Source organism: Capra hircus, chromosome 8, assembly GCF_001704415.2.
Source record: "Capra hircus breed San Clemente chromosome 8, ASM170441v1, whole genome shotgun sequence".
Classification (NCBI taxonomy): domain Eukaryota; kingdom Metazoa; phylum Chordata; class Mammalia; order Artiodactyla; family Bovidae; genus Capra; species Capra hircus.
The window spans coordinates 101,921,082-101,948,510 of record NC_030815.1 but is presented as its reverse complement, the minus strand read 5'-3'; the positions used below and the strand labels follow the sequence as shown (position 1 = coordinate 101,948,510).

Here is a 27,429-nt window from a genome sequence, read left to right as displayed (position 1 = left end):
ATACGACCTCCTACCATCAGCCCTTTGCTGACCAACAATGGTCTGGACTTGGTCCCATTCACTTGAGTTATTTTCATGCTTGTAGGATTAAGTTCTTATTGAGTACAGGAAGCATTTCCCCACCTTCATTGAAACTTGTTTAAAGGAAGGATGGCAGCTTGTACTTCTCTATTTATCTTATGGGACCTAAGAATGGTGAGGGATACACAGTGATTACACACTTCCTTACTCATTGTGTGGAAAGGAAAGACTACAAGGGTTGAGTTCAGAGAAAAAAGAAAAGGAATTTAAATGTACTGAATACCAGACACCATACTTTAAAGACTTTGTTACTATTTTATCCAACCCCCTTTTAACCAACTGTGTGTTAATGCTTTGTGATAGCTACTATCATCTTTGGCAGAGACAGTTTCTTTGTTTCTGAGGCTATCAAAATGAAGTGACTCACCGAATTCCATTGAGACACAGAGTCCCTACCTTGGTTAGACTCCATTTCTGCCACATGTAACTGGATTTTGGATTCTAAGCCAGATCCACAGTTAAATCTGGTTCCACAAGGCAGCCCTTTCAAGCCTCCACTATTTTTCTAGAGTATGTGTTTTGAGGAGTTTAAGGTCACTAAGTAGATCGAAAAGAGATGAAGTTGCCAGATTTCAGAAGGTCAGGAACAGTCCTTGGCCTCGCCCCAGGGAATAACAGCCCATGTCACAATGTGGGAGGAGGAGAGGTGGTGCCTTGTGGATAGTAAACTGGACCCCAAGTGGATATAAAAGGAGAGGCCCTGGGGAGCCAAGCCACCATCAGGAAGAGACTCACTCTCAGTGACAGTAGAGAAAACAGCGCTATCTCCTGCCAAGATGAAGCTGCTGCTGCTGTGTCTGGGGCTGACCCTAGTCCGTGCCCAGGAGGGAAACTCTGATGTTGTGAGAAGCAACTTCGATATTCCAAAGGTAAGGGCAGGGGAGCAAATTGCAGGCAGATTCTTTACCAACTGAGTTATGAGGGAAGCCCCACACTCACCCAAGGGCAGTGGAGCATAGTGACTTTGGATTTTGGAGGGCATTTTGGAAGATTCTGAAGCAGAGTGGCCCTCTGGGAGGAGAGGCGGTCCTTGACATAATAGAGGCTTCAGATCTGGGTCTAAGAAAGGGCAGTGGTGCCATGTTAAAAGGTGACAACACTTAGGGAACCTCCAACTTACTGGAGGAACAGTGAACAGTGGAAAAAGTCCTCAATATAGTGCCGATTGACCTGAGTCTAATTTCATCTTCACATCATCATGATGGGAGTCCTGGCCCAGAGGACAGGGTTCGAGGAGACAAGGGTTCATGTTGTATTCCTTTCCTCTTTTCTCACCCAATCATTTTATTGATTTATTGCAGATTACAGGGGAGTGGTTTTCCATTCTCTTGGCCTCAGACAACAGGGAAAAGATAGAAGAAAATGGTAGCATGAGGTTTTTTGTGGAGCACATCAGTCTCTTGGAAAATTCTTCTTTGTTTATTAAAATGCATACAAAGTAAGTGTGTATTTTTTTGCTTGGGAAAGGGAAAACAGAAGACTGAATATGATGTTGGAGCTTTACCCACACATGCGTGAACACGCATGTATTCTGGGCCTTTACTAAAATCAGGGCCCATCCTTGATAAAATCGTTGGCACTGACCCAGGGATTGGGGAACCTGAACCTGTGACTTTGCTAGATTTCAGAGATAAGAATTGGGACAGGAATATGTTTCAGTGGGAACAGAGGAGGTAAGGGGTAGAGAGGTATCAGATCATTAGTAGTATGGAAAGACAGCACAGGTTAAGAGCACAGGATTCAGAATCAACCACCGATCCAGTTCTGACTGTCTTTGTGTCACCAGGAAAATCCACCTCTTTCTTCCTCAGTCTTCTCTGGAGTAAAAGAGGATGATATAATTCTCTCTCGTGTCTTTTTGTGAGGACCAAGCAAGGTGATGTTTGTAAGGCACTATCTGAGAAACTGGCACATGGTCAGAACCCAGCTAATTCTCTAGACAAGTAACTGTCATATCAGTAAGAGTGGGAAGTGACAGAGGCATAGGGGTAGAAGTAGTGGGCTCATTCTCAAAGTACCAAGTGAAGTGATACAATGTAAATAAAAGCGCTTTGGAAACTATATCCAAAATGTTCAACAGCTAATCAATGAAATGGGAAACTCAAGTTACAGGTAGAGTCTGAAGGAGCCAATCACTTCAGGATCTCTTGGGCATCAGCTCATTTTGTTTTACAGGGTAAACGGAGTGTGTACTGAGCTTCCTTTGACTTGTGACAGCACAGGAGAGGATGGCGTATATACTGTTAGCTGTAAGTATGTTAAAAAAAAAAAGTCTTTCTAGATTCTACTTCCAGCTGCAAGGAATTTACTCCAATGTCTTCAGGATTTGATAAGTTCCTTATATATTTGTTTAGGTAATCTAATGTGGCCATCTAATAGTCAATATCCTGAATTTGGGAAAAATGTGTGTGTCAAAGCCAGTGCCTGGCACACAGTACCATCAGACAGAGAAAAAAGCTTGGTCATATGTATTTCCTGCAACAAAAGGAAGCTGGCAAATAAAAAAGTAAATTGGCAGGACAGTTTCATATTCCTTACCCACTTTAAATAAATTATTTATTTATTTTGGCTGCACTGAGTCTTCATTGTTGCCTTTGGATTTTTTCTAGATTTAGCAACCAGGAGCTATTCTCTACTTGTGATGAGCAGGCTTCTCGTTGGGCAAAGATTCAGCCTGCAATGCAGGAGACCTGGGTTTGATCTCTGGGTTCGGAAGATCCCCTGGAGGGGAGCATGGCAACCAGCTCCAGTATTCTTGTCTGGAGAATCCCATGGCTTCTCATTGTGGTGCCTTCTCTCTTGTTGAGGATCATGGTCTCTAGGGCTCAGGGGCTCAGTAATTGCACCATGTGGGCTCAGTAGCTGGGGCATGTGGACCTTAGAGTATACGATCTTAGTTTCCCCAAAGCATGTGGGATCTTCTTGGACCCAAGGATTGAACCTGATCCCTTGAATTGGCAGGTGGAATCTTATCTACTTGACCGCCAGGGTAGTTCCATGGCCCACTTTCTGATGATATCTGATAGCCATTGCCAGAGCATATCATTCAGGTTATAGTACTGGGTATATAAGGCCAATGGGGCTTAGAGAGGACATTTGGCAGAGATGGCCGAGGGAGGTGGTGGGTCCAAGGTGTCATAATAGAGGGGAAGTTACTGCTATGGCTTAATTTTTCTACCCTAATTGTCATTCCATTGGTGCTGCTTAGAAATTGCATCTTGAAGCCCAGAGAGATGCAGATGGAAGGCAGTAGATATAACTATTTCTTTCAGGATTTGTTTTGTGGGAGAGAACAGGTAAAAGGGTTACACTTCTTTCCCACAGACCAAAGAAGTTCTGAGCCATGTTCTGTTTTCTCCACAGATGATGGAAATAATAAATTTCCCATACTTCAGGTGAACTATAGTCGCCATATTATTTTTTATCTCGAGAATTTCAGTGACTCGTTCCAACTGCTAGAGCTCTACGGTAGAGTATTTTCATGCTGGCGCTCATCTTGGGGTGGGGAGGCCAGGGAAGGAAGGAAGCCTGGAGACAGAGTGGACTTCCCAATTGTACCCTGGGACCTCTCTCCTCATTAAAGATGGATGTTCCCCTTTGGTAAAATCTCTCAGGCTCAGTGATGGGAAGATGATGACTCTCTCACTGTGCCAGAAAGATATCCTAAAGGTGTCTTTCCTAAAGAAAGACTTTTTTCCATCCCTGAGACTTGTGCCTAAGCACGTAATCAGTGCCATTCACTTTCCCACTCGGCCAGAGACCAACCCCTGTCATGAGCCTCCATCACCAGGAAACAGGACAAAGCAGCTCCTGTTACTCTTCCCACAGCCTGAGAACCAGATACGAGTCCAGAACTCAAGAACGAGTTTGTGGAAATTTGCCAAAAGTATGGAATTGTTAAGGAAAACGTTATTGACCTGACCAAAGTGGGTAAGTTGAGCTATCTCTGGCTTTCTCTGCCTGAAATCCCATGTTGCTGAGTAGGGTGTTACTGAAGGGAGAAATCCAAGAGAAGTTAATACCCCCATTCAGTCCCCTTTGTCCTAACCTGGAAAATCAAGTGGTTTCGTTCTGGGAAATAAACTGGGGTTGGTGTTTGAACGTGCTCTTCTCTGCCTCTACAGATCGCTGCTTCCAGGCGCGAGGGAATGGAGTGGCCTAGGGCTGCAGTTTGGTGAGCTCTGCTGGAGACGGGGTGGCCCAGGATTCCAGAAGCATTAGGGGATTACAGGAGGAGATTTAAAAGATCACAATAAAAATAATTTGGTAGGAAGAGCTTGAAATTTGGAGTTGGAGGACCTGGGTTCAGGATCTACTTCTGCCATGAGTTTTTTAGCAAATGATACAGCAATTAGAAGGGGAACAATGAGGTCTACCTTACAGAATCGGTGTGAATATAATGCTGGAGAAAAGGGCTCAGTAATTGATAATGTGGGAAAAATCAGTAGGACTTACAGTTTTAAATGGGAAAAGGGTGCAAATATGAAACTCAAATACATTCTGTGTTTGTGGTCCATCTTCAAATCCTGAAAGCCCATCTCACCCTCCAATATATGGAAAGAATTTTTTCCTTCAATCTCTGCATATTCTTAACTTATAATCTGGGAATAGAGCTGTCTGGGCTTCCAGTTGTCTTCCAACCTGGAAAATAGACTCTTGACAAGTTTCCTTATCTGTTTCCTGCCTCAGATTTATTGTGTGGCTTCATTCAGATAATGTAGGTGAAAGTCTTAGCAACTATGGCTTACATAAAGTCAGCATTTAATAAAAGATTGCTATGGCTTTTGCCAATTTGTCAAAAATACTTTAAAACTTCCAGTGCTGAGGATGGCAGAAATAAACCTAGCATCCTTCATTGCTTCCACTCTTCACAGGCTCTGGGGCAGGTTAAGATGGGGTCAACAATAGGAGAAAAACAGGAAAAGAATCACTAACACCCTCCTTTCCCCTATTCTGGCAAATAGCATGGGTTAGAATGCAGATTGATGACTATTTCTTCAACGTATTTTTGGTAATAGAAATTCTCTTCATCCTCAGTTCAGTCTGAGAAGCACTTAATAAGCTTTTGTGTTCTCATTCTCATTTGCTTATTTAGTGCCACCTCGTTTGGGCTCCAGAATCTTCTCTTCCATGGTTCCCATATCATCTTATGACAAGTGCTTCGACCTGACTTTCACCACGATTGCACGGGAAGGCACCGTCTCTGCATCTTCAGGATATTCCCTAATTATCTAGGAAGACTTAGCAGCTCACTGAGAATCAAAGTTTCCTCCAGATTTCCGATCTCCTTTGCCCCATTCAGGACAACAGGACCATGAATAAGACCTTCCTCAACCTGCTCAATAAATGATTTGCCTTGCAGTCATGTGGTTTTTCTTCGTTTATGTAAGAATCGTGGGGTGACAGGAAGAAAATGAGGCCTTGTGACCAGAATCTTCCCCTAGCCTCTCAGAACCTTCCCTGAGATTCAGGATTTTCCCTCGTCTGCAATAATTCTCTGTCCCGATGAGTGCTACTGATCTTTTGAGTTGCCCATTTCTTAGTGACCTGGTAAACTGTAAGACTTGCCCTAGAAATTGCTCCATCCTAGAATTCTCTTTTTCAGTGAGGGTCCTGAGAGAGCGTTGCTGCTGGGGCTGACACCAGCTCAACATGTTTTTATGATACGACTTTACAACCCAGCTTCTCTCACTCATCCATCCTCTGAGATTGTCAGTGTCCTTTCTTTCTTTTTCTGGTATGGCAAATGCTTTTATTTTGTAGAAACACATCTATGATATCTAAGTTAAAAATTATCATTGTAAGTTGCTATTAATTTCAAATTCTTCATTTAAAAAATTTTATTGAAGTATAGTTGATTTACAGTGTTAATTTCTGCTGTACAGCAAAGTGATTCAGTCATATATATATACACATATATATATACACATCCTCTTTCCTATTCTTTTCCATTATGGTTTATCGCAGGATATTCGGTATAGTTCCCTGTGCTATAAGTAAGACATTTATCCATTCTGTATATAATAGCTTACATCTGCTAATCCCAAACTCCCATTCTATCCCTCCCTCATCACTTATCCCCCTTGGCAACCACAGGTCTGTTTTCTATGTTTATGATTCCATTTCCGTTTCACAGACAGGTTCATTTGTGCCATACTTTAGATTACACACATAAGTTGTATCATATATCATTTTTCTCTTGGTCAGTGTCTTTTCATACTCTTGGAAAACCTTCAATCACTGCTTTTTTTACTGTGAACATGTTAAGTGAGATTCCGTGAAATGTGATCAATACTTATCTTCAGCATTCTATACTTAATATGGTCAGGAGGTATCAGTGAGGCTAAATGTTACTGGTCTCTTCTTGGGGAGCTTACAGGCTTTGGAGGAAGGGAAATTAAATATCCTCCTTCAGCTGTAACCCTTTGCCAACATCAGCCGATAATGAAAACGATGTAAGAGTCACACATGAGTGTTGTGGCAGAGCAGGGTATGGGTAGCAGTTGTGTGAAAAAAATGACTCACTCCTTACGAACGTACGATTTATATGAACAAAGAGGGCTTTCCAGGTATCTGACTCTCCCCATATTACTCTGCCTTCAGGTCAGAAAAATGTCTTAGGTTCAGGCTTATTAGTCTTTACTTAAGGCCTTGTCCGGTTTGCTGAAATATGACAAAAGGCTATGGAGAAATCCAACCAGTCATGCTGGGATCACTCATTTTTAAAAGAAGCCTTTAAGAGACAGAAGGGTGTGGCCTAGCATATCCTTGGGAATGCTTAGAACATTGACAGCAATAGTAACCAATGCACGGGAGGGCCATGTGGGTGATGGGGGATGGCTGTATCGTGCCACATGTCCAGAAACTACAGCTGATGCGGAAGCACAAAATGACTCTCAGGGGTTCCCAGATCAAGAGGACAGATGAGCTCACACTGAAACCTGACCCTCAGCCCTAGATAATATGCAAATAAAGCACAAAATGTTAAAGACACTCAAAAGCAAGGAATGAAGATGTCTGCGGATCAGAAACAGAGCAGGCCTTTTCCAAAGAAGTGAAAAGATAGAAATCACGGGGAAGATGTGGGTAAAGAGGCCAGAACAGGCTTTATTCATATGCCGGCAATTGTGCGGGAAGGGGAGGATGGACATCCGTCCAAAGGCTGATTCTCCCACCCATCCCCTACTGACAACCAGTGGGGAAAGAGTTTTTCTAGGTTGAAGGAGAGGTCTACATACAGAAACAACACAGTCAGCTCTGACAGTCATCTTCAAGTTTGTCATCGGTGGTCTGACCAGTGTCATCTTGATATCGTTTTAAGTACAGTTAATCTTCAGTTCCAGGATGGGTTTGTTTCTATTTCTTTGAGGTCAGTTCTTGAAATTGTGGCAGCTTATGTCACAGCTACAGTTTGGTCATCCTGTAATTAACTTCTCCAATCTAGTGGGGGTTTTAGTATCTAAAAGATAGCTCACAGGATATAGCTCCGAATATTATCTGTAGTCCTTGAGAAGGAACTAAAGGTTACTGAATATGCTTAATGACTGCATTATTATTATTTGGTCTCATTTGACTCTTCTCCTTTGTTTCCGCATGTTCTCATTTCTCTGACGAAACGTATTCTTTGACTATAGCTTTCCACAGATGAAAGGTAGGCAGAGGACATGGGGCAGGGGGCAAGGACCACAGGGTCCTGCTTCATTTCAGTACGGGTTCAGTTCAGTTCAGTCACTCAGTCGTGTCCAACTCTTTGCGACCTCATGAATCGCAGCATGCCAGGCCTCCCTGTCCATCACCAACTCCCGGAGTTCACTCAGACTCATGTCCATCGAGTCAGTGATGCCATCCAGCTATCTCATCCTCTGTCATCCCCTTCTCCTCCTGCCCCCAATCCCTCCCAGCATCAGAGTCTTTTCCAATGAGTCAACTCTTCGCATGAGGTGGCCAAAGTACTGGAGTTTCAGCTTTAGCATCATTCCTTCCAAAGAAATCCCAGGACTGATCTTCAGAGTGGACTGGTTGGATCTTGTTAGTAAACTAAAATCAATTTCATTAAGTCCGTAAAAGATTTTCTTATCAGCGACATAAATGTGAGTGTTCTTCAACATGTGAAAAGGAATGTACTAGATCTATATTAACATTGTTAGAGCTCAGAAGCAAATTGAAAGGTGAAAAAAGCCAGTTGCTGAATGATATGTGCAGTATGACATCATTTATATAACTTTTAAATAACATACAGAACAATGCAATACTTATTTATGGATTCCTATAAGTATGATCACACAGTGCTTCTTATCACGTGTATACGAATCACTTGCAGATCGTGTTAAACATTAGCAGGCTCTGATTTAGTGGGTCTGGGGATGGGGCTTGAGACCGCTAAATCAGAGCCTGCTACTGTTAAACAAGCTCCCAGAGATGCCTGTGCTACGTCATCATGGGAGACAGGGGACACAGGTAAAGTGAAACTTTCTTACTTTCTTCAGTTTTGTTGCTCAGTGTGGATGCTGGAACCTCTCTGTTGTACTTCTGAACTCTCATAAATGTATTCTTGCCCATGAGTGGTTGTTAAAATGGGTGTATCTGTGGGGTTATGTGGGCTGGCACTTCCTATTCTATCATCCTGCTAATGAACCCAAATCAGTTGTGTATCATTTCACCCACAAAACACACAGTGAGAAAGACACTGAGGTGTTTGTTGTTGTTGTTGTTGTGTGTGTGTGTTTTTTTTTAAATGTTTCTTTATTTAGCTGTGCCGGTTCTTAGTTGCAGCATATGAACTCATCTAGTTCCCTGACTGGGGGTCCAACCTAGGGCCCCCGCATTGGGAGCATGGAGTCCCACCAGGGATGTCTCAAAACACTGAACTAGTTTTTATTTTTCTAGAACATCTACTGAAATCAGGGATCAAATGAAAATTATGGTGGAATTGTTACTGGTTTAGGTCCTCGGACTCTTATTCAGTAGAATTTTATAAGAAGCCCCACAAGGAGTTCTGGCAAGGCTTTATGGGGACTCATGCTGCAGGAGGGAGTGAGAACAAGGAACAGGTGCCCTAGTCACTCCTGGAGGGAGGGTGAACTGGTTCCTTACCCAGGATAACAGCAGGGGTTGGTCCGGGGCTCCAGTAAGAGCGTGGCTTAGATGGTTAGCTTACCCCTTTGGTGGCTCTGTGTACCCTGCTTTGGCTCTTAGCACTTAGAAGCAGGCTTTTGTGGCCTTTGGTATCTTACTGTTTATAATTACCCCGACTGTGCATGCCTGCAGCTATGTTTTTAGCTTCGTATGGTTTCTTTGTATTGTTACTAGAGGAGGCGTTTGTCCAGGTGCAAGGGCTGCAGCAAAGGGTCCCGGGTCCCAGCCCAAATCAGAGTCAGCTGTCAGGGGGAGCTACACTGCTTCCTTGTCCATTTGGCTCAGGGATGGAGGCTAGCCACACAGCAACGTTCCATCGAGGATTTTCCATCATGATATTTAAATCCTAAACTGTGTTTTTATTTGTTCTGTATCACCCTCCTACCACCTCAGTGTGCATAAACTTGCTCCCAGGTCCTGTAACACATTGAGTTGATTTAAGGAGGGGCAGTGGACTTCCCTGGTGGCTCAAACGATAAAGCATCTGCCTACAATGCGGGAGACCCGGGTTCAATCTCTGGGTCAAGAAGATCTCCTGGAGAAGGAAATGGCAACCCACTCCAGTATTCTTGTCTGGAAAATCCCATCGATGGAGGAACCTGGTAGGCTACTGTCCATGGCGTCACAAAGAGTCGGATATGACTGAGCAACTTCACTTCAAGGAAGGGCAGTAAGTCCACTGTAAAGAGCAGCGCAGAATAATATTCCAAATGCAGGTAGCATGAGGTAGGATTGCACAGTAGATCATATGTGCCACTCCCTTCCAAGAGTTAAACGCTTATGTTAGGAAAACTAACAGAGTTAGGAAACTTTGCTGCTATATCAAAGATACAATTAGGAAGCTCTATTCTGTGGAGAAGGAAACGGCAACCCACTCCAGTATTCCTGCCTAGAGAATCCCATGGACAAAGGAGCCTGGTGGGCTGCTGTCCATGGGGTCACACAGAGTTGGACATGACTGAAGCGACTTAGCATACATGCCTGCATTCTTGGCATGCAGCTGGACAGGAGAAATGGGTCCTACATTCGTTTCCTGTTTCTGATGCAACAAATAACCACAAATTTAGTGGCTTCAAACAGCACAAGTTTCTTTTCTTACCACTTTGGAGGTCAGAAGTCTGACATGGGGATCCCTGGGCCAAAACCAAGTAAGCCTGGTATCTATAAATTTATTCAGATCAGCTTTCAAGTCTCGTCTTAGAGTTTTAAAGTACCCTCCTCAGTGATTGTCTGGTGTATTCTTGGTTGTTAATTCCTATCTATTGATTGATATTTCACAGTTTTTTTGTTTATCTGTTTTGTTTTTTCAACAATTAGTTATTATCATGAGTTTTTGCTGGTATAGGGAGATGTTACTGATTTTTGTAAGATCTCTCTAGCAACCTTGATGAAATTTTTCATTAGGTGTAATAAAATTAGTCCTAACACTGTGGATTCTGTTGGTTTTACGGGTACTTATATATGATTATATTATCTGCATGTCAATGTATCTCTTCCAGTCCTTACACCTCTCTCTCTTTTCTTACTCCTCATTCTTTATCCAGAATCTCCAGAAATACTTAAACCATTGATATCATATTTTCTGTACCAAAGTTTGGCAAACTATGGCCCATTGGCCAAATTTAGTTCAGTGCCTGTTTGTATATAACCCATGAGGCAAGAACATTTGCAATTGATGTAATATTAGAAACAATCACTTTTAAGCCCACTTAAGCAAAATATTATTCCAAAACAGAATTTCGTTCTTATTAATTGATACATGGTTTTTCAAAACTGTACTCAATATTATATTTTTAATTGTATCAGAAAATTTGGAAATACATTTTCTCTATTATTATATTAATATCTATAATATATAATATCTTCAGTTTTGAATCTTGGCCTATAAAGTCTAAAATATTTACTATCTGGCTCTTTTAGGAAATGTCTGCTGACTCCCTTTTCTACATCATGGCCTTTCCCCTGACTATTATTTACTATAGTTATTTGTACTACATTTTCTTCTAAATAAATAAGTTTGTCAAATGGAACCCCTCAGGAGGCTTTCAATAAAATAGACTTGAAATTATTGGATTGTGGGTTAAGGAGATATTTTAAGTTGTCCTGTTATCACACCCCTTCAAATATTATGAATACCTTCAACCTGAATAGAGGAAATTTAGATAAATATCAAATTAACTTCCAGAGTAAACATTAAACCAGGACACCCTGAGGTTATTTTGGAGTTTCAGGGACAATGATGAAGACTATAAATCTCTATTCTTGGCTTAGAAGACTTTGTCACTTGATTCTCTTGTCCCAGGACAAAACTTGAGTTGAAACTGTTTGCTCCTGGAGGTGGGCCAATCAGGATGCTAGCTGCTGTTCTTAAAAATTAGCATTTCAGAAGCGTTGTTTTGTTGGTTTCAAAATGTGTAAGTTCAGTTCAGTTGCTCAATCGTGTCAGACTCTTTGCAACCCCGTGGACTGCAGTATGACAGGCCTCTCTGTCCATCACCAATTCCCGGAGTTTACTCAAACTCATGTCCATTGAGTCAGTGATGCCATCCAACCCTCTCATGCTCTGTCGTCCCCTTCTCTTCCTGCCTTCAATCTTTCTCATCTTCAGGGTCTTTTCCAATGAGTCAGTTCTTTGCATCAGGTGTCCAAAGTATTGGAGTTTCAGCTTCAACGTCAGTCCTTCCAATGAATATTCAGGACTGATTTGCTTAAGGACAGACTGGTTGGATCTCCTTGCAGTCCAAGGGACTCTCAAGAGTCTTCTCCAACACCACAGTTCAAAAACATCAATTCTTCGGCACTCAGCTTTCTTTACGGTTCAACTCTCACATCCATACATGACTACTGGAAAAACCATAGCCTGACTAAATGGAACTTTGTTGGCAAAGCAATGTCTCTGCTTTTGAATATGCTGTCTGGGTTGGTCATAACTTTCCTTCCAAGGAGTAAGCGTCTTTTAATTTCCTGGCTGCAGTCACCATCTGCAGTGATTTTGGAGCCCCCAAAAATAAAGTCTGTCACTGTTTCTACTGTTTCCCCATCTATTTGCCATGAAGTGATGGGACCAGATGCCATGATCTTCGTTTTCTGAATGTCGACCTTTAAGCCAACTTTTTCACTCTCCTCTTTCACTTTCATCAAGAGGCTCTTTAGTTCCTTTTCACCTTCTGCCATAAGGGTGGTGGCATCTGCATATCTGAGGTTATTGATATTTCTCCCGGCAATCTTGATTCCAGCTTGTGCTTCTTCCAGCCCAGCGTTTCTCATGATGTACTCTGCATAGAAGTTAAATAGCAGGGTGACACAGCATTGACATACTGTTTTTCCTATTTGGAACCAGTCTGTTGTTCCATGTCCAGTTCTAACTGTTGCTTCCTGACCTGCATATAGATTTCTCAAGAGGCAGGACAGGTGGTCTGGTATTTCCATCTCTTTCGAATTTTCCACAGTTTATTGTGATCCACACAGTCAAAGGCTCTGGCATAGTCAATAAAGCAGAAATAGATGTTTTTCTGGAACTCTCTTGCTTTTCCATGATCCAGCGGATGTTGGCAATTTGATCTCTGGTTCCTCTGCCTTTTCTAAATCCAGTTTGAACAACTTGAAGTGCACGGTTCATGTATTGTTGAAGCCTGGCTTGGAGAGTTTTGACCATTACTTTACTAGCGTGTGAGATGAATGCAATTGTGCAGTAGTTTGAACATTCTTTGGCATTGCCTTTAGTTGGGGTTGGAATGAAAACTGACCTTTTCCAGTCCTGTGGCCACTGCTGAATTTTCCAAATTTGCTGGCATATTGAGTGCAGCACTTTCACAGCATCATCTTTCAGGATTTGAAATAGCTCAACTGGAATTCCATCACCTCCACTAGCTTTGTTCGTAGTGATGCTTTCTAAGGCCCACTTGACTTTACATTCCAGGATGTCTGGCTCTAGATGAGTGATCACACCTTCGTGATTATCCGGGTTGTGAAGATCTTTTTTGTACAGTTCTTCCGTGTATTCTTGCCACCTCTTCTGATTCTGTTAGGCCCATACCATTTCTGTTCTTTATTGAGCCCATCTTTGCATGAAATGTTCCCTTGGTATCTCTAATTTTCTTGAAAAGATCTCTAGTCTTTCCCATTCTATTATTTTCCTCTATTTCTTTGCACTAATCATTCAGGATTTACTTCTCCTTGCTGTTCTTTGGAACTCTTCATTCAAATGGGTATATCTTTCCTTTTCTCCTTTGCTGTTTGCTTCTCTTCTTTTCACTGCTATTTGTAAGGCCTGCTCAGACAGCCATTTTGCTTTTTTTTGCATTTCTTTTTCTTGGGGATGGTCTTGATTCCTGTCTCCTGTACAAATTCATAAACCTCTGTCCATAGTTCTTCAGGTACTCTATCTATCATATCTAATCCCTTGAATCTATTTGTCACTTCCACTGTATAATCATAAGGGATTTGACTTAGGTAATACCTACATGGTCTAGTGGTTTTCCCTACTTTCCCAATTTAAGTCTGAATTTGGCAATAAGGAGTTCTTGATCTGAGCCACAGTCAGATCCTGGTCTTGCTTTTGCTGAATGTATAGAGCTTCTCCATCTTTGGCTGCAAAGAATATAATCAACCTGATTTTGGTGTTGACCATCTGGTGATGTCCATGTGTAGAGTCTTCTCTTGTGTGATATCAAAATGTGTGATAACTCTTTTTTGGTAGTAATGGTCTCAGCGAGGCAATGGTGAGTGGAGGTATGAAGGGAGATCTTAATTCCTTGCCCAGGAACTGAACCTGGGGAGCCTGGATGAGAACCAGAGATCCTAGCCCCAAGACCAGCAAGGGCTAGAGGCTAGAAGCTAGAAGCTATTTTCCCCTGGATCTTTGCCCTCAGCGAAAAATGCATTTATCACTGCAGCAGTGAGTGGAAGCATGAATCGAGATTTTAATTTCCTGCCCAGGAATTGTTCCCTGCCCACCAAATTGAATTTGTTTGGATGAGACAGAAGCAAGGCAGAGATGCACACCTAGCGAGAAGGGTGTGGGCATCGCCCTAGTGAGGAGGAATACAGTAAAGAGATGGTTAAGTCGTTCATATAGATCAGTTCTTCCGTGTCTTTGTTTTCCTTCAGGCCAATTATCTGATTTCTTTTTCCACACCTGAGCTACACAAGGACCCTCCCCTGGATACGCCTGCATCCCTCAACCAAGATGGATCTTGAAGTGTAGGCTTCTGGGAGGAGCAAGACTCGTTACGGCCTGGAGTCAGTCCTTGACTTTTGACTCACAGGGAGCCTTTCTGTGCTTGTGTAGCGTCTCCCTTGTCCTGAAAGAGGTGAGAGCTGAGATCCCTTAATCCTTTACTCCAACAGGGTTTTACCTCCATGTCCCTGCCTTGACTCTTACCTTGATTATTGCCATGAGTGTCCCCATAAGATGTTTGCAAGAGACAAACACTGGCTATTTACCCTGTTACTTTTGTTCCTTCTATTTTGGAGGGCAAACTGGAGGCTGACTGTCAGTGTCTTAACTGGAGCCCTACCATCTCTTGTCTCAGGAAATGCTAATAGTGGCCAATATCCAGCCTGAAGCCCACATCTTCGTGCCCCATGAAATGTAAACAGGAGGCCGGTTCTAAATGTCTGACCTGGAGCCCATCTATCTCTTGCATAAATAATAGACAATTACTGGCATCACCGACTCAATGGACATGAGTTTGAGCAAACTCCGTGAGATGGTGAAGGACAAGGAAGCCTAGGATGCTGCAGACCATGGGGTTGCAAAGAGCTGGACACGACTGAGCAACTGAACAACAATTGGCTAACCACTTGGTAAGAAAGAAAACGGAGTCACAGTTTATTCAGGAGAGCCTGGACTTCCCTGGTAGCTACAACAGTAAAGTGTCTGTCTATAATGTGGGAGACCCGAGTTCGATCCCTGGGTTGGGAAGATCCCCTGGAGAAGGAAATGGCAACCCACTCCAGGACTATTGCCTGGAAAATCCCATGGAGAGAGGAGCTTGGTAGGCTACAGCTCATGGGGTCGCAGAGTCGGACACGACTGAGCGACTTCACTTTCACTTTCACTTTCTGGCCTGGGAAATAAGGTCTGGCCAGCAGCGCTGATGGGGATTATCCAGCCGCCAGAATTCCCACAACCTAACACAACGACCTTCCTCTCCCCATGTTTCTATTAAAGCTGAACTAGCTCCTCACAGATTTTCTCAGACACCCCATGAGCAAGCCCACCTCTGGACCCCAGGCCTTGCTGCTTCCTTTGTGTGAAACACTCATCTCCCAGATGCCGGCATGACCCACTGTCTCACGGCCTCCTGGCTCCTGGGTGACTCCTCCAAACTCCAAGTCTAAGTAGCACTCTTTCCCCATCTTTCCTGGTGAGCCTTCCGTATTTATTTGTTTATTGCCTGTACCCACTCCCTCTAGAATGGAAACGTGTTGAAGTCAAGGAGTTTCTTTTATTCCCTGCAGTATCCAACAGGTGAAACTGCTCAGTGTGACACAAGCAGGCATGCCAGGCTTGTTTCCTCCATATGTGGCCTTCCGGACCTGCACCAGAAAGATTAGAGAGCCCAGCTTCTTTCTCCCTTGTCTGGTGGTAATATTTTCATGAGTGCGTTTCAGCTCAGACCAAAGAATGTGGGGCCTTTAGCATCTTTCCCATTGGTAGAATTGGAGAAATGGGAACTCTAATGTGATTGGTTCAGAAAAATCTCTTCACAAAACACTATGCTCTGAATATCTAGTTTTCACACCCACACACACACACACACAGGTTTAGCAGTCAGCCTTGAGAGAAGAGCAGAGAATCCATGACCCTTCCTCCCCACCTCCTACAACCTGGCCACACTGGCTATTGCCACTCCATTTTTGTCTAGCCTTCTAGGAGGTCTTAAAAAAAAGTTAAGATTCAAGAAGCTACTGACATAGTAGGTACAAGACTTGGCCAGATGGAGGGAAATGGATGGAAATGAATGCTTTTTGGAATGTGATCCAGTCTTCTGAGTTGACTCTGGGTTAGCTGAAGGGACTAGGGGTACTCGCTCAGTTGTGCCTAACTCTTTGCAACTCCATCGACTATAGCCCATCAGGCTCCTCTTTCTATGGGATTCTCTAGGCAAGAACCCTGGAGTGGGTTGCCATTTCCTTCCCCAGGAAATCTTCCTGACCCAGGGATTGAACCCGGATCTCCCGCATTGTAGGCAGATTCTTTACCATCTCAGCCACCAGGGAAGACTTTGAAAGACTATTGGAAGGCACTGGAGGTCTCTGTGTATACAGGTTAAAATGGAAGAGGAGATTTACAGGATTCAGAAGTAAAGGAGAGACTGTGTGAGGGGAGCTCAGGAGACAGCCTGTGCCTGGGCTTTACTTTTTTCACTTTCCTCAAGTTGGTTTGACTGATTTGATTCACACCTTTTTTTTTTCTTTCTTTAAGACATTTCTGATGTGGACCATTTTTACAGTCTTTATTGACTTTGTTACAATATTGCTTCTGTTCTATGTTTGGTTTTTTAGCTGTGAGACATGTTGGATCTTAGCTCCCTGACCATTGGACTGGCAGGTAAGGTCCTAACTCATAGATTCTTGTAGAAAAATATGACTCTTGATTCAACAAAAGCAAATAAATTCCTACATTTGTCGTCATCTTGTATGATACATATATTGCTATACCTCTTCCCCAAACTGACAGCTATGCCCACATCTCCCCATTGCTTTAAGGCCAGGAAAAGATTTGTAAAAAGCTTCCCCCCCACCACCCCCGCCCCACTCAGTTGTTGCTCTCAAATCTCTTTCACTGTACCTTCTCATCTCAGCTCTAAGGCAAGGAATATAATAAGAATCTATCTATGTCCTCTCTATCTTTAAAAGTGGAATAATAATAACGCATGCTCAGTCAGTGGGTGGGTCCCAGGTACTTAACTTGTTGCCACAAATGGAAGCACATAGTGTCTGCTTTTTTGGTATGGAAGCATCCCCTAATTCCTTTTAGAAGTGCCTGTGTTCATGCTCACTCAGTTGTGTCTGACTCTGCAACGCTGTGGACTGTAACCCACCAGGCTTCTCTGTCCATGGAAATTTTCTGGGCAAGAATACTGGAGTGGGTTGCTATTTCCTCCTCCAAGGATCTTCCTGACCCAGGGGTCGAACTTGCATCTCCTGCATTGGCAGGAGGATTCTTTACAATGGAGCCAGCTGGGAAGCCCCATTAGACGAGCAGTACCCCTCAAATTATCCATTCACGCATCAAGTATTTGTTGACCGAAAGGGTTGCTACTTGCCCTCCACTTGATCAGACTCTCAGCTATGTCCCTAGTGTCACATTTTGGGGAAATCTACATGTAACTTCTTCAGTAGTAACTACCAGGCAGACATCCCTTAGGGTCTAAAGCATTACTTATTCCTGTTCCATCTGTCCTCTGTGTCAGAAACATCAAGCCTCAATCTGTGTCATGGAGTCAGTCAGCGTAGGAGCTCTGGGAACAGACAGTCTTGGGTTCCAATATGGGTTCTCCCACTTGCTCGCTGTGTGATCTTGGTAAGTTTACTTAACCTGAGTCTTAGTTTATACCTTTATAAACAGGATAATAATACTTATCATACTGATCTATTATGAAGATTCTATGAAATAATATTTATAAAGCACTTGTTTAATACTCATTGATATTTACTCTATGTCAGCAAAATATTATTTTTTAATTATCTGTCCCCAGTACAGATGGTTTCTGTACTGCTGCAAGATATATTGCCGTAGTAACTACCTGCCTTTGTAAGTGGATTATGGAACAATTCCATGCTTAAACAAATATGTCTTTAACAGCCCTTCTTTATTTGATTGCCAGTTGTTTCTAAGTTTACTCAAGTCTAATCATCTTAAAAATAAAAATAACAGATGCAAGTTGACTGTAATACAGTAGTTTGGATTCAGATGTCAACGCCATGTTTGAACTGAGGCATTAAACATTACTTCTCTGTTCCTAAAAGATTACCCCTAAGTGTTTAAGGCATAGGCAGCCACCTCTGTAATGACTGGTTCATGTGTGCTCACGGGTTCAGTTGTACTTGACTCTTTGAGACCCCGTGGACTGTAGCTCACTGTCAGGAAGCATTTAGTAGGAGGCTTCCTGTGTGCTGTTTTGGATCTGTCATGAATCCTCTGTCCCTTATTAATTCCTGAATATTTAGGAATTAAGTGGAGTAGCAGGCTACTCCTGGGCTTAGGAATGCATGCATTTCCTTCGTTAATTTTTCCATATGGTGAAAAGTAACTATTTACAACCCTCTTTCCTTTTTATGAACCATACAGTAAAAGTGATTATTTAAACCCTCTCTCTTTCATATAGATGACCTCATGTTTCCTTGATAACTTGTAAGTTTTGATTTTATCTCTGATGAAAATAGCTACCTTGTAAGACAGTATAAATATCCACACAATGTTGAATAAAACATGTTTGCTCCATCAGAGCTTGGGTCCCCGTGTCTTTCTTTCTTTCTCTCTCTCTCTTTTACTTTCTTATCGTCGACTCTGGACCACCAGGTTCCGGTCCATTAAAGGACCTCAACAGCTCACCAGGCTCCTCTGTCCATGGAATTTTCCAGGCAAGAATACTGGAGCGGGTTGCAGTTTCCTACTCCAGGGATCTTCCCAACCCAGGGATCGAACCTTCAACTCTTGGGCCTCCGGCATTGGCAGGCAGATTCTTTACTACTGTACCACCTGGGAAGCCCTAACAAAAATGAGGACCATATTCAGCTGATCCCGTAAAGGAGGCAACCCCGAGGCTAGCTCTCCAGATGGCAACGAAGACAGGATGTACACTTGGTCACCTGCCTCTGTTGTACTGCCTGAGACTGTCTCATCAGCCTCACTCATCTGCCTCCACAAAGTCTTTGCTTCTCAGGGAGCCTCCTTTTCCCTCTCCACTGGGCCAGGAGAGGACTGTGGTCTGTTGAAGTTGGTGTCTGTAGATAAAACTGCTGCTCTGAAGGGGAAGCATTCTTCTGGCTCTGATCCTGGAGTTAGGTGGTCGGTCAGGCTTTGATGAGACAAAATCATGGTTTCTTTTTCTCCTTTTTATTCCTCTTGTACATTACCATAGGATTCTCTATTTCCTGATATAATTTTTCCCCTTTTACCTTATATTTCAATTGTTTTCAATTTATCCTCACACTGGCTGGGAGTCTCTTGAAGACACAGCCCTTATTTTATCTCTTTGGGCCCCCAAAATGCCTAAGCCCAGTGTGTGGAGCAGGTGTTTGGTAATGGTAGTTAACTTCAATCATTGTTTTTTGTGTGCGATCTGGTCAATTTCTGCTTTTAATTATTTTTCCTTTATTTATTAATTGAAGTATAGTTGAGAATCCCATGGACAGAGGAGCCCGGTGGGCTATAGTCCATAGGGTAACAAAGAGTCTGACAAAACTGAAGTGACTTAGCATGCATGCACATAGTTGATTTACAATGTTGCGTTGCTCCAAATGTATAGCAAAGTAATTCAGCTATATATGTATATATACTTCTATTCTTTTCAGATTCTGAATCATTATTTTTCAAAACTACTTTAGTAGCACTGTCTACTAAAGCACCTTGCTACACCACAAACAAAACTGCTCTACATCAAATACCCTGTATGTCTTGCATTCTTTGATAGACGTGTTCACCATTTATGGGGAACAAGTGAACTTTTGTAAAATGAATCCTTCTGCATGTGCTTACATCATCTTCTGAGAGATGCCAGCATCAGTGCTTGTCACTCTTCTATTTTCTTTTCATGCTCATCTTTCCCCATCTCTCTACCCCTTCTCTTTCACAGTATAAAGGTTGATAATTCATTCAACTGTGATATTTATTGGTAATCTACAAGTTGTGAGAGTGTTTTATATTGTTAATTTACAACTCCTACCACAAATATTTAAGCACAATTCAGGAATATTGTTTAAGGGAATCCTACTGTAAAGCCAGCATCACCCCTGATTGGTTTAATATTAGTGCAGCTTTGGTTTTGACTGGGTCTTCTCTCACCAGGCTGCTAGGTGAACTGCATCACACCTTTGGTATTTTTGAAGCCCTGACCTTACTATCTCAGTGAATACAGGCTGTCCTGGCAGTGCTTGAGCCGACCACCAAAAATGAGGTAGATCTGAAATGGAAGTGAATAACCAGAGTCACGGACAGTCAACTCAGATCTTAGTATCAAAAGATAAGATCACCCACAACACGGGCCTCAGATCATAGATTTCAATCCTCTGCCCTCTCTCCACTCCTGTGGACCAGGAGCTAACAATGAAGTCACTGCCCCAAAGCAATATTCTTATTTACAAAAGGATTTTCTACAAGGTTATTTCTCAAAACTAGAATCCTTGGTGCTTTCTGGGCTTCCCAGGTGGCGCCAGTGGTAAAGAATCCTCCTGCCAGAGCAGGAGACACAAGAGACACAGGTTCGATCCTTGAGCCAGGAGATCCCCCAGAGTAGGGAATGGCACCCCACTCCAGTATTCTTGCCTGGAAATCCCATGGGCAGAGGAGCCTGGCGGGCTACAGTCCATGGGGTTGCAAAGAGTCAGACACAACTGATCACATTCTAGTGCTTTTAAGACAGGATTTAAGGTTCAGTCATTCCAGAGGTGATTCTAGGTATCAGGTGCTACGGTGGGTTCAAAGCAGAAGGAGAAAGACATCTCCAGCAGCAGCAGAAAGTTATAGTGTGGAGCTCTAAGGGTTGGGAGTGGTGGTGGAATGGGGTTGTAATCCTGTGTGAAGCAGTGGTAGCTCACTCTCCCTTCGCACCGCAGTCCAGGGAAAGTGGGGCCCATTGTGCAAACCTGGTTGCTTATAGGCTGCCCTCCATTCTTGGAAAGAATCAAATGAGGGGAATAAAGTCCAGAGCCTTTGCTACCATTTATCAAATTCAGTTCTTCCATCCCAGGGGCTTGAAAACCCACAACCTACCTATGATGACAAAATATCAGTGACTAGATATCAGTTAAGCATGAGCTAGTAGTCAGACACAACTGAAGCAACTTGGCAGCAACAGCAGCAGCAGCAGCAGTAATAATCACATGGGACCTGGGATGACTTTTTTTTTAAAAAATATGGACTATTTTTATAAAAATCTGTAGCTGTATTACTTCTGTTTTATGTTTTTACTTTTTGGCCATAAGGCACGTGGTGTCTTAGCTCCCAGACCAGGGGAACAATGTCCCCTGCGTTGGAAGGCAAAGTCTGAACCACTAGACCACCAGGGAAGTCCCTGGGAAAACTTTTAAAACAACTATAGATAGAATGCCACAATTCCTAGGTCCACTGCCTGTGCCCGCTCCTCTCATGACACCAGTCACTCTCTCTTTTAGGGGTGCAGAAGGGGACCATTGCGATTCCCTGGTGGCTCAGCGGTAAAGTATCCGCCTGCCAATGCAGGAGACTTGGGTTCAATTCCTGGGTTATAAAGATCACCTAGAGAAGGAAATGGCAAAGCACTCCAGTATTCTTGCCTAGGAAATTCCATGGACAGAGGAGCCAGATGGAGTACAGTCGTGGGCTCAAACAGAGTCAGACCTGCTGAGCAAGGCAGAACGTGCTGTAACTTTTAACAAGCTCCAGTTGAAAGTCAAGGATCCTAACACAACGTTGTCCTCTCACCTGCCAGGCTCTTCCCACATGCTCTGCACTTCTGGAGTGCCCCCCTAGCTTTCAACACCCACCCCAAGTCCTGCTGTCTCCAGGAATAAGCCTCTGACCCACTAGCCCAAGATGTGCTGGACATTCTGTTGAGGGTTCCACACAAAGAGTTCCACTGAATCCCTGCAGTGACCCACAGGCAGGTGTAATTATCCCCATGATGAGGAATCTGAGGCTTAGAGATCTTAAATCTGTCCTCATGGCATCAAAATGGCAGAGATAGGAAGGAAGCTTAGGTCTCCATGACTTCAAAACCTGTGTTCTTAGGCATTTTCCATTTTATAAAATATGTGTTTATTTTTGGCTGTATTGGGTCTTACAAGCAGGTGGACCCTGTAGTTAAGGCTCAGTAGTTGTGACTCATAAACTTAGTTGCTCTGTGGCATATGAGACCTTAATTCCCCGAACAGGGATCCAACCACATCCCCTCTATTGGAAGGCAGATTAACTGATGGACCACCAGGGAAGTCCACTTAGGCACTTTCTGCATGATACTACCTCCTGCCATCACCCCTTTGCTAACCGATGATGGTCTGGACTTGGCCCCACTCAGTGGAGTTATTTTCTTGCTTGTAGGATTAAGTTCTTACGGAGTATATGAAGCATTTCCCCATCTTCTTTGAAACTTGCTTAAAGGAAGAAGAAATCTTGTACTTCTCTATTTATCTTATGGAACCTAAGAATGGTGAGGTACACAGGGTGATTAAATGCTCAGTCATTGTGTGGAAAGACTACAGGGGTTGAGTTCAGAGTATAAGGCAAAGGTATTTAAATGCACGGAATATCAGACACCATACTTTAGAGACTTCGTTAATATTTTATCCAACCCCATTTTAACCAACTCTGTGTTAATGCTTTGTGATAGTTACTCTCACTTTTGGCAGAGACAGTTTCTTTGTTTCTGAGGCTATCAGAACCAATGACTCTCCAAATCCCACTGAGACACAGAGTCTCCAAACATCGCACTTCCTGGTAAGACTCCATTTCTGCCACATGTAACTGGAGTTTGGATTCTAAGCTAGATCCACAGTTAAATCTGGTTCCACAAGGCAGCCCTTTCAAGCCTCCACTATTTTTCTTGAGTTTTTGTTTTGAGGAGTTTAAGGTCACTAAGTAGATCTAAAAGAGATGATGTTGCCAAGTTTCAAAAGGTCAGGAACAGTCCTTGGCCTCACCTAAGTGAATGACAGCCCATGTCACATTGTGGGAGGAAGTGAGGTGGAGCCTTGTGGACAGTAAACTGGACCTGGAGCAGATTTTAAAAAAGAGGCCCTGGGGAGCCAAGCCACCATCAAGAAGAGACTCATTCCCAGTGACGGTAGAGAAGACAGTCTGTCTCCTGCCAAGATGAAGCTGCTGCTGCTGTGTCTGGGGCTGACTCTAGTCTGTGCCCAGGAGGGAACCTCTGATGTTGTGAGAAGCAACTTCGATATTCCAAAGGTAAGGGCAGGGAAGCATAATGACTTTGAATTTTGCAGGATAGTTTGGGAGATTCCGAAGCAGGTTGGCAATCTGTAAGGGCAGGAATTCCTTGATATAGTAGAGGAAATGGGAAGTTTAAGGGCAATGGTACCATGTTAAAAGGTGACAACACTTGGGGAAGCTCCAACTTACAGGAGGTACAGTGAACAGTGGAAAGAGTCCTCGATATAGTGCCAATCGACCCGAGTCTAATTTCATCTTCACCATGATGACGGTCCTGGCCCAGATGTCAGGGTTCAAGGAGACAAGGGTTCATGTTGTATTCCTTTCCTCTTTTCTCACCCAATCATTTTATTAATTTATTTTAGATTGCAGGGGAGTGGTATTCCATTCTCTTGGCCTCAGACCACAGGGAAAAGATAGAAGAAAATGGTAGCATGAGAGTTTTTGTGGAACACATCGATGTCTTGGAAAACTCTTCATTGTCATTTAAATTTCATACAAAGTAAGTATGGGTTTTTTTGCTTGGGAAAGGAAACCTAGAAGTCTGGATATGGTCCTGGACCTTTACACACATACACACAGACACACACGTATGCATACATTCTGCATCTGTACCTAAAATCAGGGTCCATCATCTAGCACTGACCCAAGGCTTGATGAACATAAACCTGTGACTTTTCTAGATTTGGAGATAAGAACTGGGACAGGAATACAGGTACATCGGAGTTCAGGTCAGTTCAGTTGCTCAGTCGTGTCTGACTCTTTTCGACCCCATGGACTTCAGGATGCCAGGCTACCCTGTCCATCACCAACTTCTGGAACTTACTCAAACTCATGTCCATCAAGTCAGTGATGCCATCCAACCATCTCATCCTATTCATCCCCTTCTCCTCCTGCCTTCAATCTTTCTTGAAGATTGAGTTCTTGATCTGAACTCAAGGAGTTCATGATCTGAACCACAGTCAGCTCCTGGTCTTGTTCTGCTGACTGTATAGAGCTTCTCCATCTTTGGCTCCAAAGAATATGTCAATCTGATTTCAGTATTGACCATCTGGTGATGTCCGTGTGTAGAGTCTTCTCTTGTGTTGTTGGAAGACGGTGTTTGCTATGACCAGTGTGTCCTCTTGACAAAACTCTGTTAGCCTTTGACCTGCTTCGTTTTATACTCCAAGGCCAAACTTGCCTGTTACTCCAGGTATCTCTTGACTTCCTACTTTTGCACTCCAGTCCCCTATAATGAAAAGGACATCTTTTCAGGGTGTTAGTTCTTGAAGGTTTTATAGGTCTTCAGAGAACCATTCAACTTCAGCTTCTTCATCATTACTGGTCAGGGCATAGACTTGATTCCTGTGGGAGTAGAGGAGATAATGGGCAGAGGGGATTCAGATCATTAGTAGCCTGGAAAGACAGCACAGGTTAAGAGCACAGGATTCAGAATCAATACCCTATCTAGTTCTTGAATCTCCGAGTTACCAAGAAAATTCATCTCTTTCTTCCTCAGTCTTCTCTGGAGTAAAAGACAATGATACAATTCTCTCTCTGTGTTTTTGTGAGGATCAAGTGAGGTGATGTTTGTAAGTCACTATGTGAGAAGTTGGTCAGAACCCAGCTAATTCTCTAGATGAGTAGCTGTCGTAATAGTAAGAGTGGGAAGAGGTTAGAGGCATAGCGATAGAAAAGTGGACTCATTCTCAAGGTACCAAATGAAGTGAAATCATGTAAATAGAAGTGCTTAACAGCTGATCAGTGGAATGGGAAACTCAAGTTACAGGTAGAATGTGAGGGAGCCAATCCCATCAGGATCTCTTGGGCATCAGCTCATTCTGTTTTACAGGGTAAACGGAGTGTGTACTGAGCTTCCTTTGGTTTCTGACAGCACAGGAGAGGATGGCGTATATACTATTAGCTGTGAGTATGTTTAAAAAAAAAAATCTTTCAAAATTCTACTTCCAAGTGCAAGGAATTTGCTAAGGTCCAGGATGTTGATCAGTTCTTGATATGCATAATGATAATCTAACATGGCCATCTAATAACCAGTATCCTGAATTTGGCAGAAATGTGTGTGTCAAAGCCAGTGCCTGGCATGTAATAGGATCATACAGAGAAAGCACCTCAGTCATATGTACTTCCTGCAACAAAAGGAAGTTGGCAAATAAAAAAGTAAATTGGAAGGACAGCTTCTCATTCCTTGCCTACTTTAAAAACTATGTTTGTTTATTTATTTTTGCTACACTGAGTCTTCACTGCTGTTTTCAGGCTTTCTCTAGTTTCAGCAAGCAGGAACTACTCTCTAATTGCAACACCCAGGCTTCTCATTGCGGCAGCTTATGTCCTGCTGTGTATCATGGGCTTCAGGGCTTCAGGGCTTTAGGGCTCTTGGGCTCAGCACTTGCACCCCATGGGCTTAGTAGTTGGGACTGTGGGCTCTAGAGTATACAATCTTAGTTGCTCTGAGGTATGTGGAGTCTTCTTAGATCATGGATCAAACCTGTGTCCACTGCATTGGCAGATGGATTCTTAACCGCTGGATCACCAGGGTAGTTCCCTGCCCCACTTTCTGACAGTGTCAAAAGGCCCTTGCCACAGCGTATCATTCAGGATATAGCACTGGGTATATAAAGCCAATGGGGCTTGTAGAGAAGACAGAGGCACATAGTTGGCAGAGATGGTTGAGAGAGGTAGGTGAGTCTCAGGTGTCAGGATAGAGGGGAAGTTACTGCTGTGGCTTAATTTTTCTACCCCTAATGGTCACTCCATCAGTGTTCCTTAGAAGTTGCCTCAAGAAGCCTAGAGAGATGCAGATGGAAGGCAGTAGACATCACTTTCTATTTCTTCCAGGATTTGTTTTGTGGGAGAGAACAGGTAAAAGGGTTTCACTTCTTTCCCACAGACCAAAGAAATTCTGAGCCGTGTTCTGTTTTCTCCACAGATGATGGAAATAATAAATTTCGCATACTTCAGGTGAACTATAGTCACCATATTATTTTTTATCTCGAGAATTTCAGCGACTCATACCAACTGCTAGAGCTCTATGGTAGAGTATTTTCATGCTGGTGCTCATCTTGGGGTGGGGAGGCCAGGGAAGGAAGGAAGCCTGGAGACAGAGTGGACTTCCCAATTGTACCCTGGGACCTTTCTCCTCATTAAAGATGGATGTTCCCCTTTGGTAAAATCTCTCAGGCTCAGTGATGGGAAGATGATGACTCTCTCACTGTGCCAGAAAGATATCCTAAAGGTGTCACATTCAAGAAAGACTTTTTTCCATCCCTGAGACTTGTGCCTAAGCACGTAATCAGTGCCATTCACTTTCCCACTCGGCCAGAGACCCATCCCTCTCATGAGCCTCCATCACCAGGAAACAGGACAAAGCAGCTCCTGTTACTCTTCCCACAGCCCGAGAACCAGATACGAGTCCAGAACTCAAGAACGAGTTTGTGGAAATTTGCCAAAAGTATGGAATTGTTAAGGAAAACGTTATTGACCTGACCAAAGTGGGTAAGTTGAGCTATCTCTGGCTTTCTCTGCCTGAAATCCCATGTTGCTGAGTAGGAATGTTACTGAGGGGAGAAATCCAAGAGAAGTTAATACCCCCATTCAGTCCCCTTTGTCCTAACCTGGAAAATCAAGTGGTTTTGTTCTGGGAAATAAACTGGGGTTGGTGTTTGAATGTGCTCTTCTCTGCCTCTACAGATCGCTGCTTCCAGGCGCGAGGGAATGGAGTGGCCTAGGGCTGCAGTTTGGTGAGCTCTGCTGGAGACGGGGTGGCCCAGGATTCCAGAAGCATTAGGGGATTACAGGAGGAGATTTAAAAGATCACAATAAAAATAATTTGATAGGAAGAGCTTGAAATTTGGAGTTGGAGGATCTGGGTTCAGGATCTACTCCTGCCATGAGTTTTTTAGCAAATGATACAGCAATTAGAAGGGGAACAATGAGGTCTACCTTACAGAATCGGTGTGAATATAATGCTGGATAAAAGGGCTCAGTAATTGATAATGTGGGAAAAATCAGTAGGACTTACAGTTTTAAAAGGGAAAAGGGTGCAAATATGAAACTCAAATACATTCTGTGTTTGCGGTCCATCTTCAAATCCTGAAAGCCCATCTCACCCTCCA

General features: G+C 43.2%; 1 protein-coding gene across 2 annotated transcripts; it reads left to right on the top strand.

Moving 5' to 3' along the window:
- LOC102169183 (major allergen Equ c 1) lies at nucleotides 1–27,054 on the top strand. Of its 2 annotated transcripts, none has more exons than XM_018052609.1 (6): nucleotides 1–950; nucleotides 1,383–1,519; nucleotides 2,257–2,330; nucleotides 26,244–26,348; nucleotides 26,708–26,809; nucleotides 27,005–27,054. In XM_018052609.1, exons 1-6 carry the CDS (start codon nucleotides 858–860, stop codon nucleotides 27,040–27,042), a joined length of 549 nt encoding a protein of 182 aa, XP_017908098.1. In that variant the 5' UTR covers nucleotides 1–857; the 3' UTR covers nucleotides 27,043–27,054. The 2 variants fall into 2 exon arrangements, with proteins under 2 accessions (XP_017908098.1, XP_017908099.1); XM_018052610.1 differs by lacking the exons at nucleotides 1–950; nucleotides 1,383–1,519; nucleotides 2,257–2,330 and adding exons at nucleotides 23,237–23,329; nucleotides 23,680–23,816; nucleotides 25,149–25,222.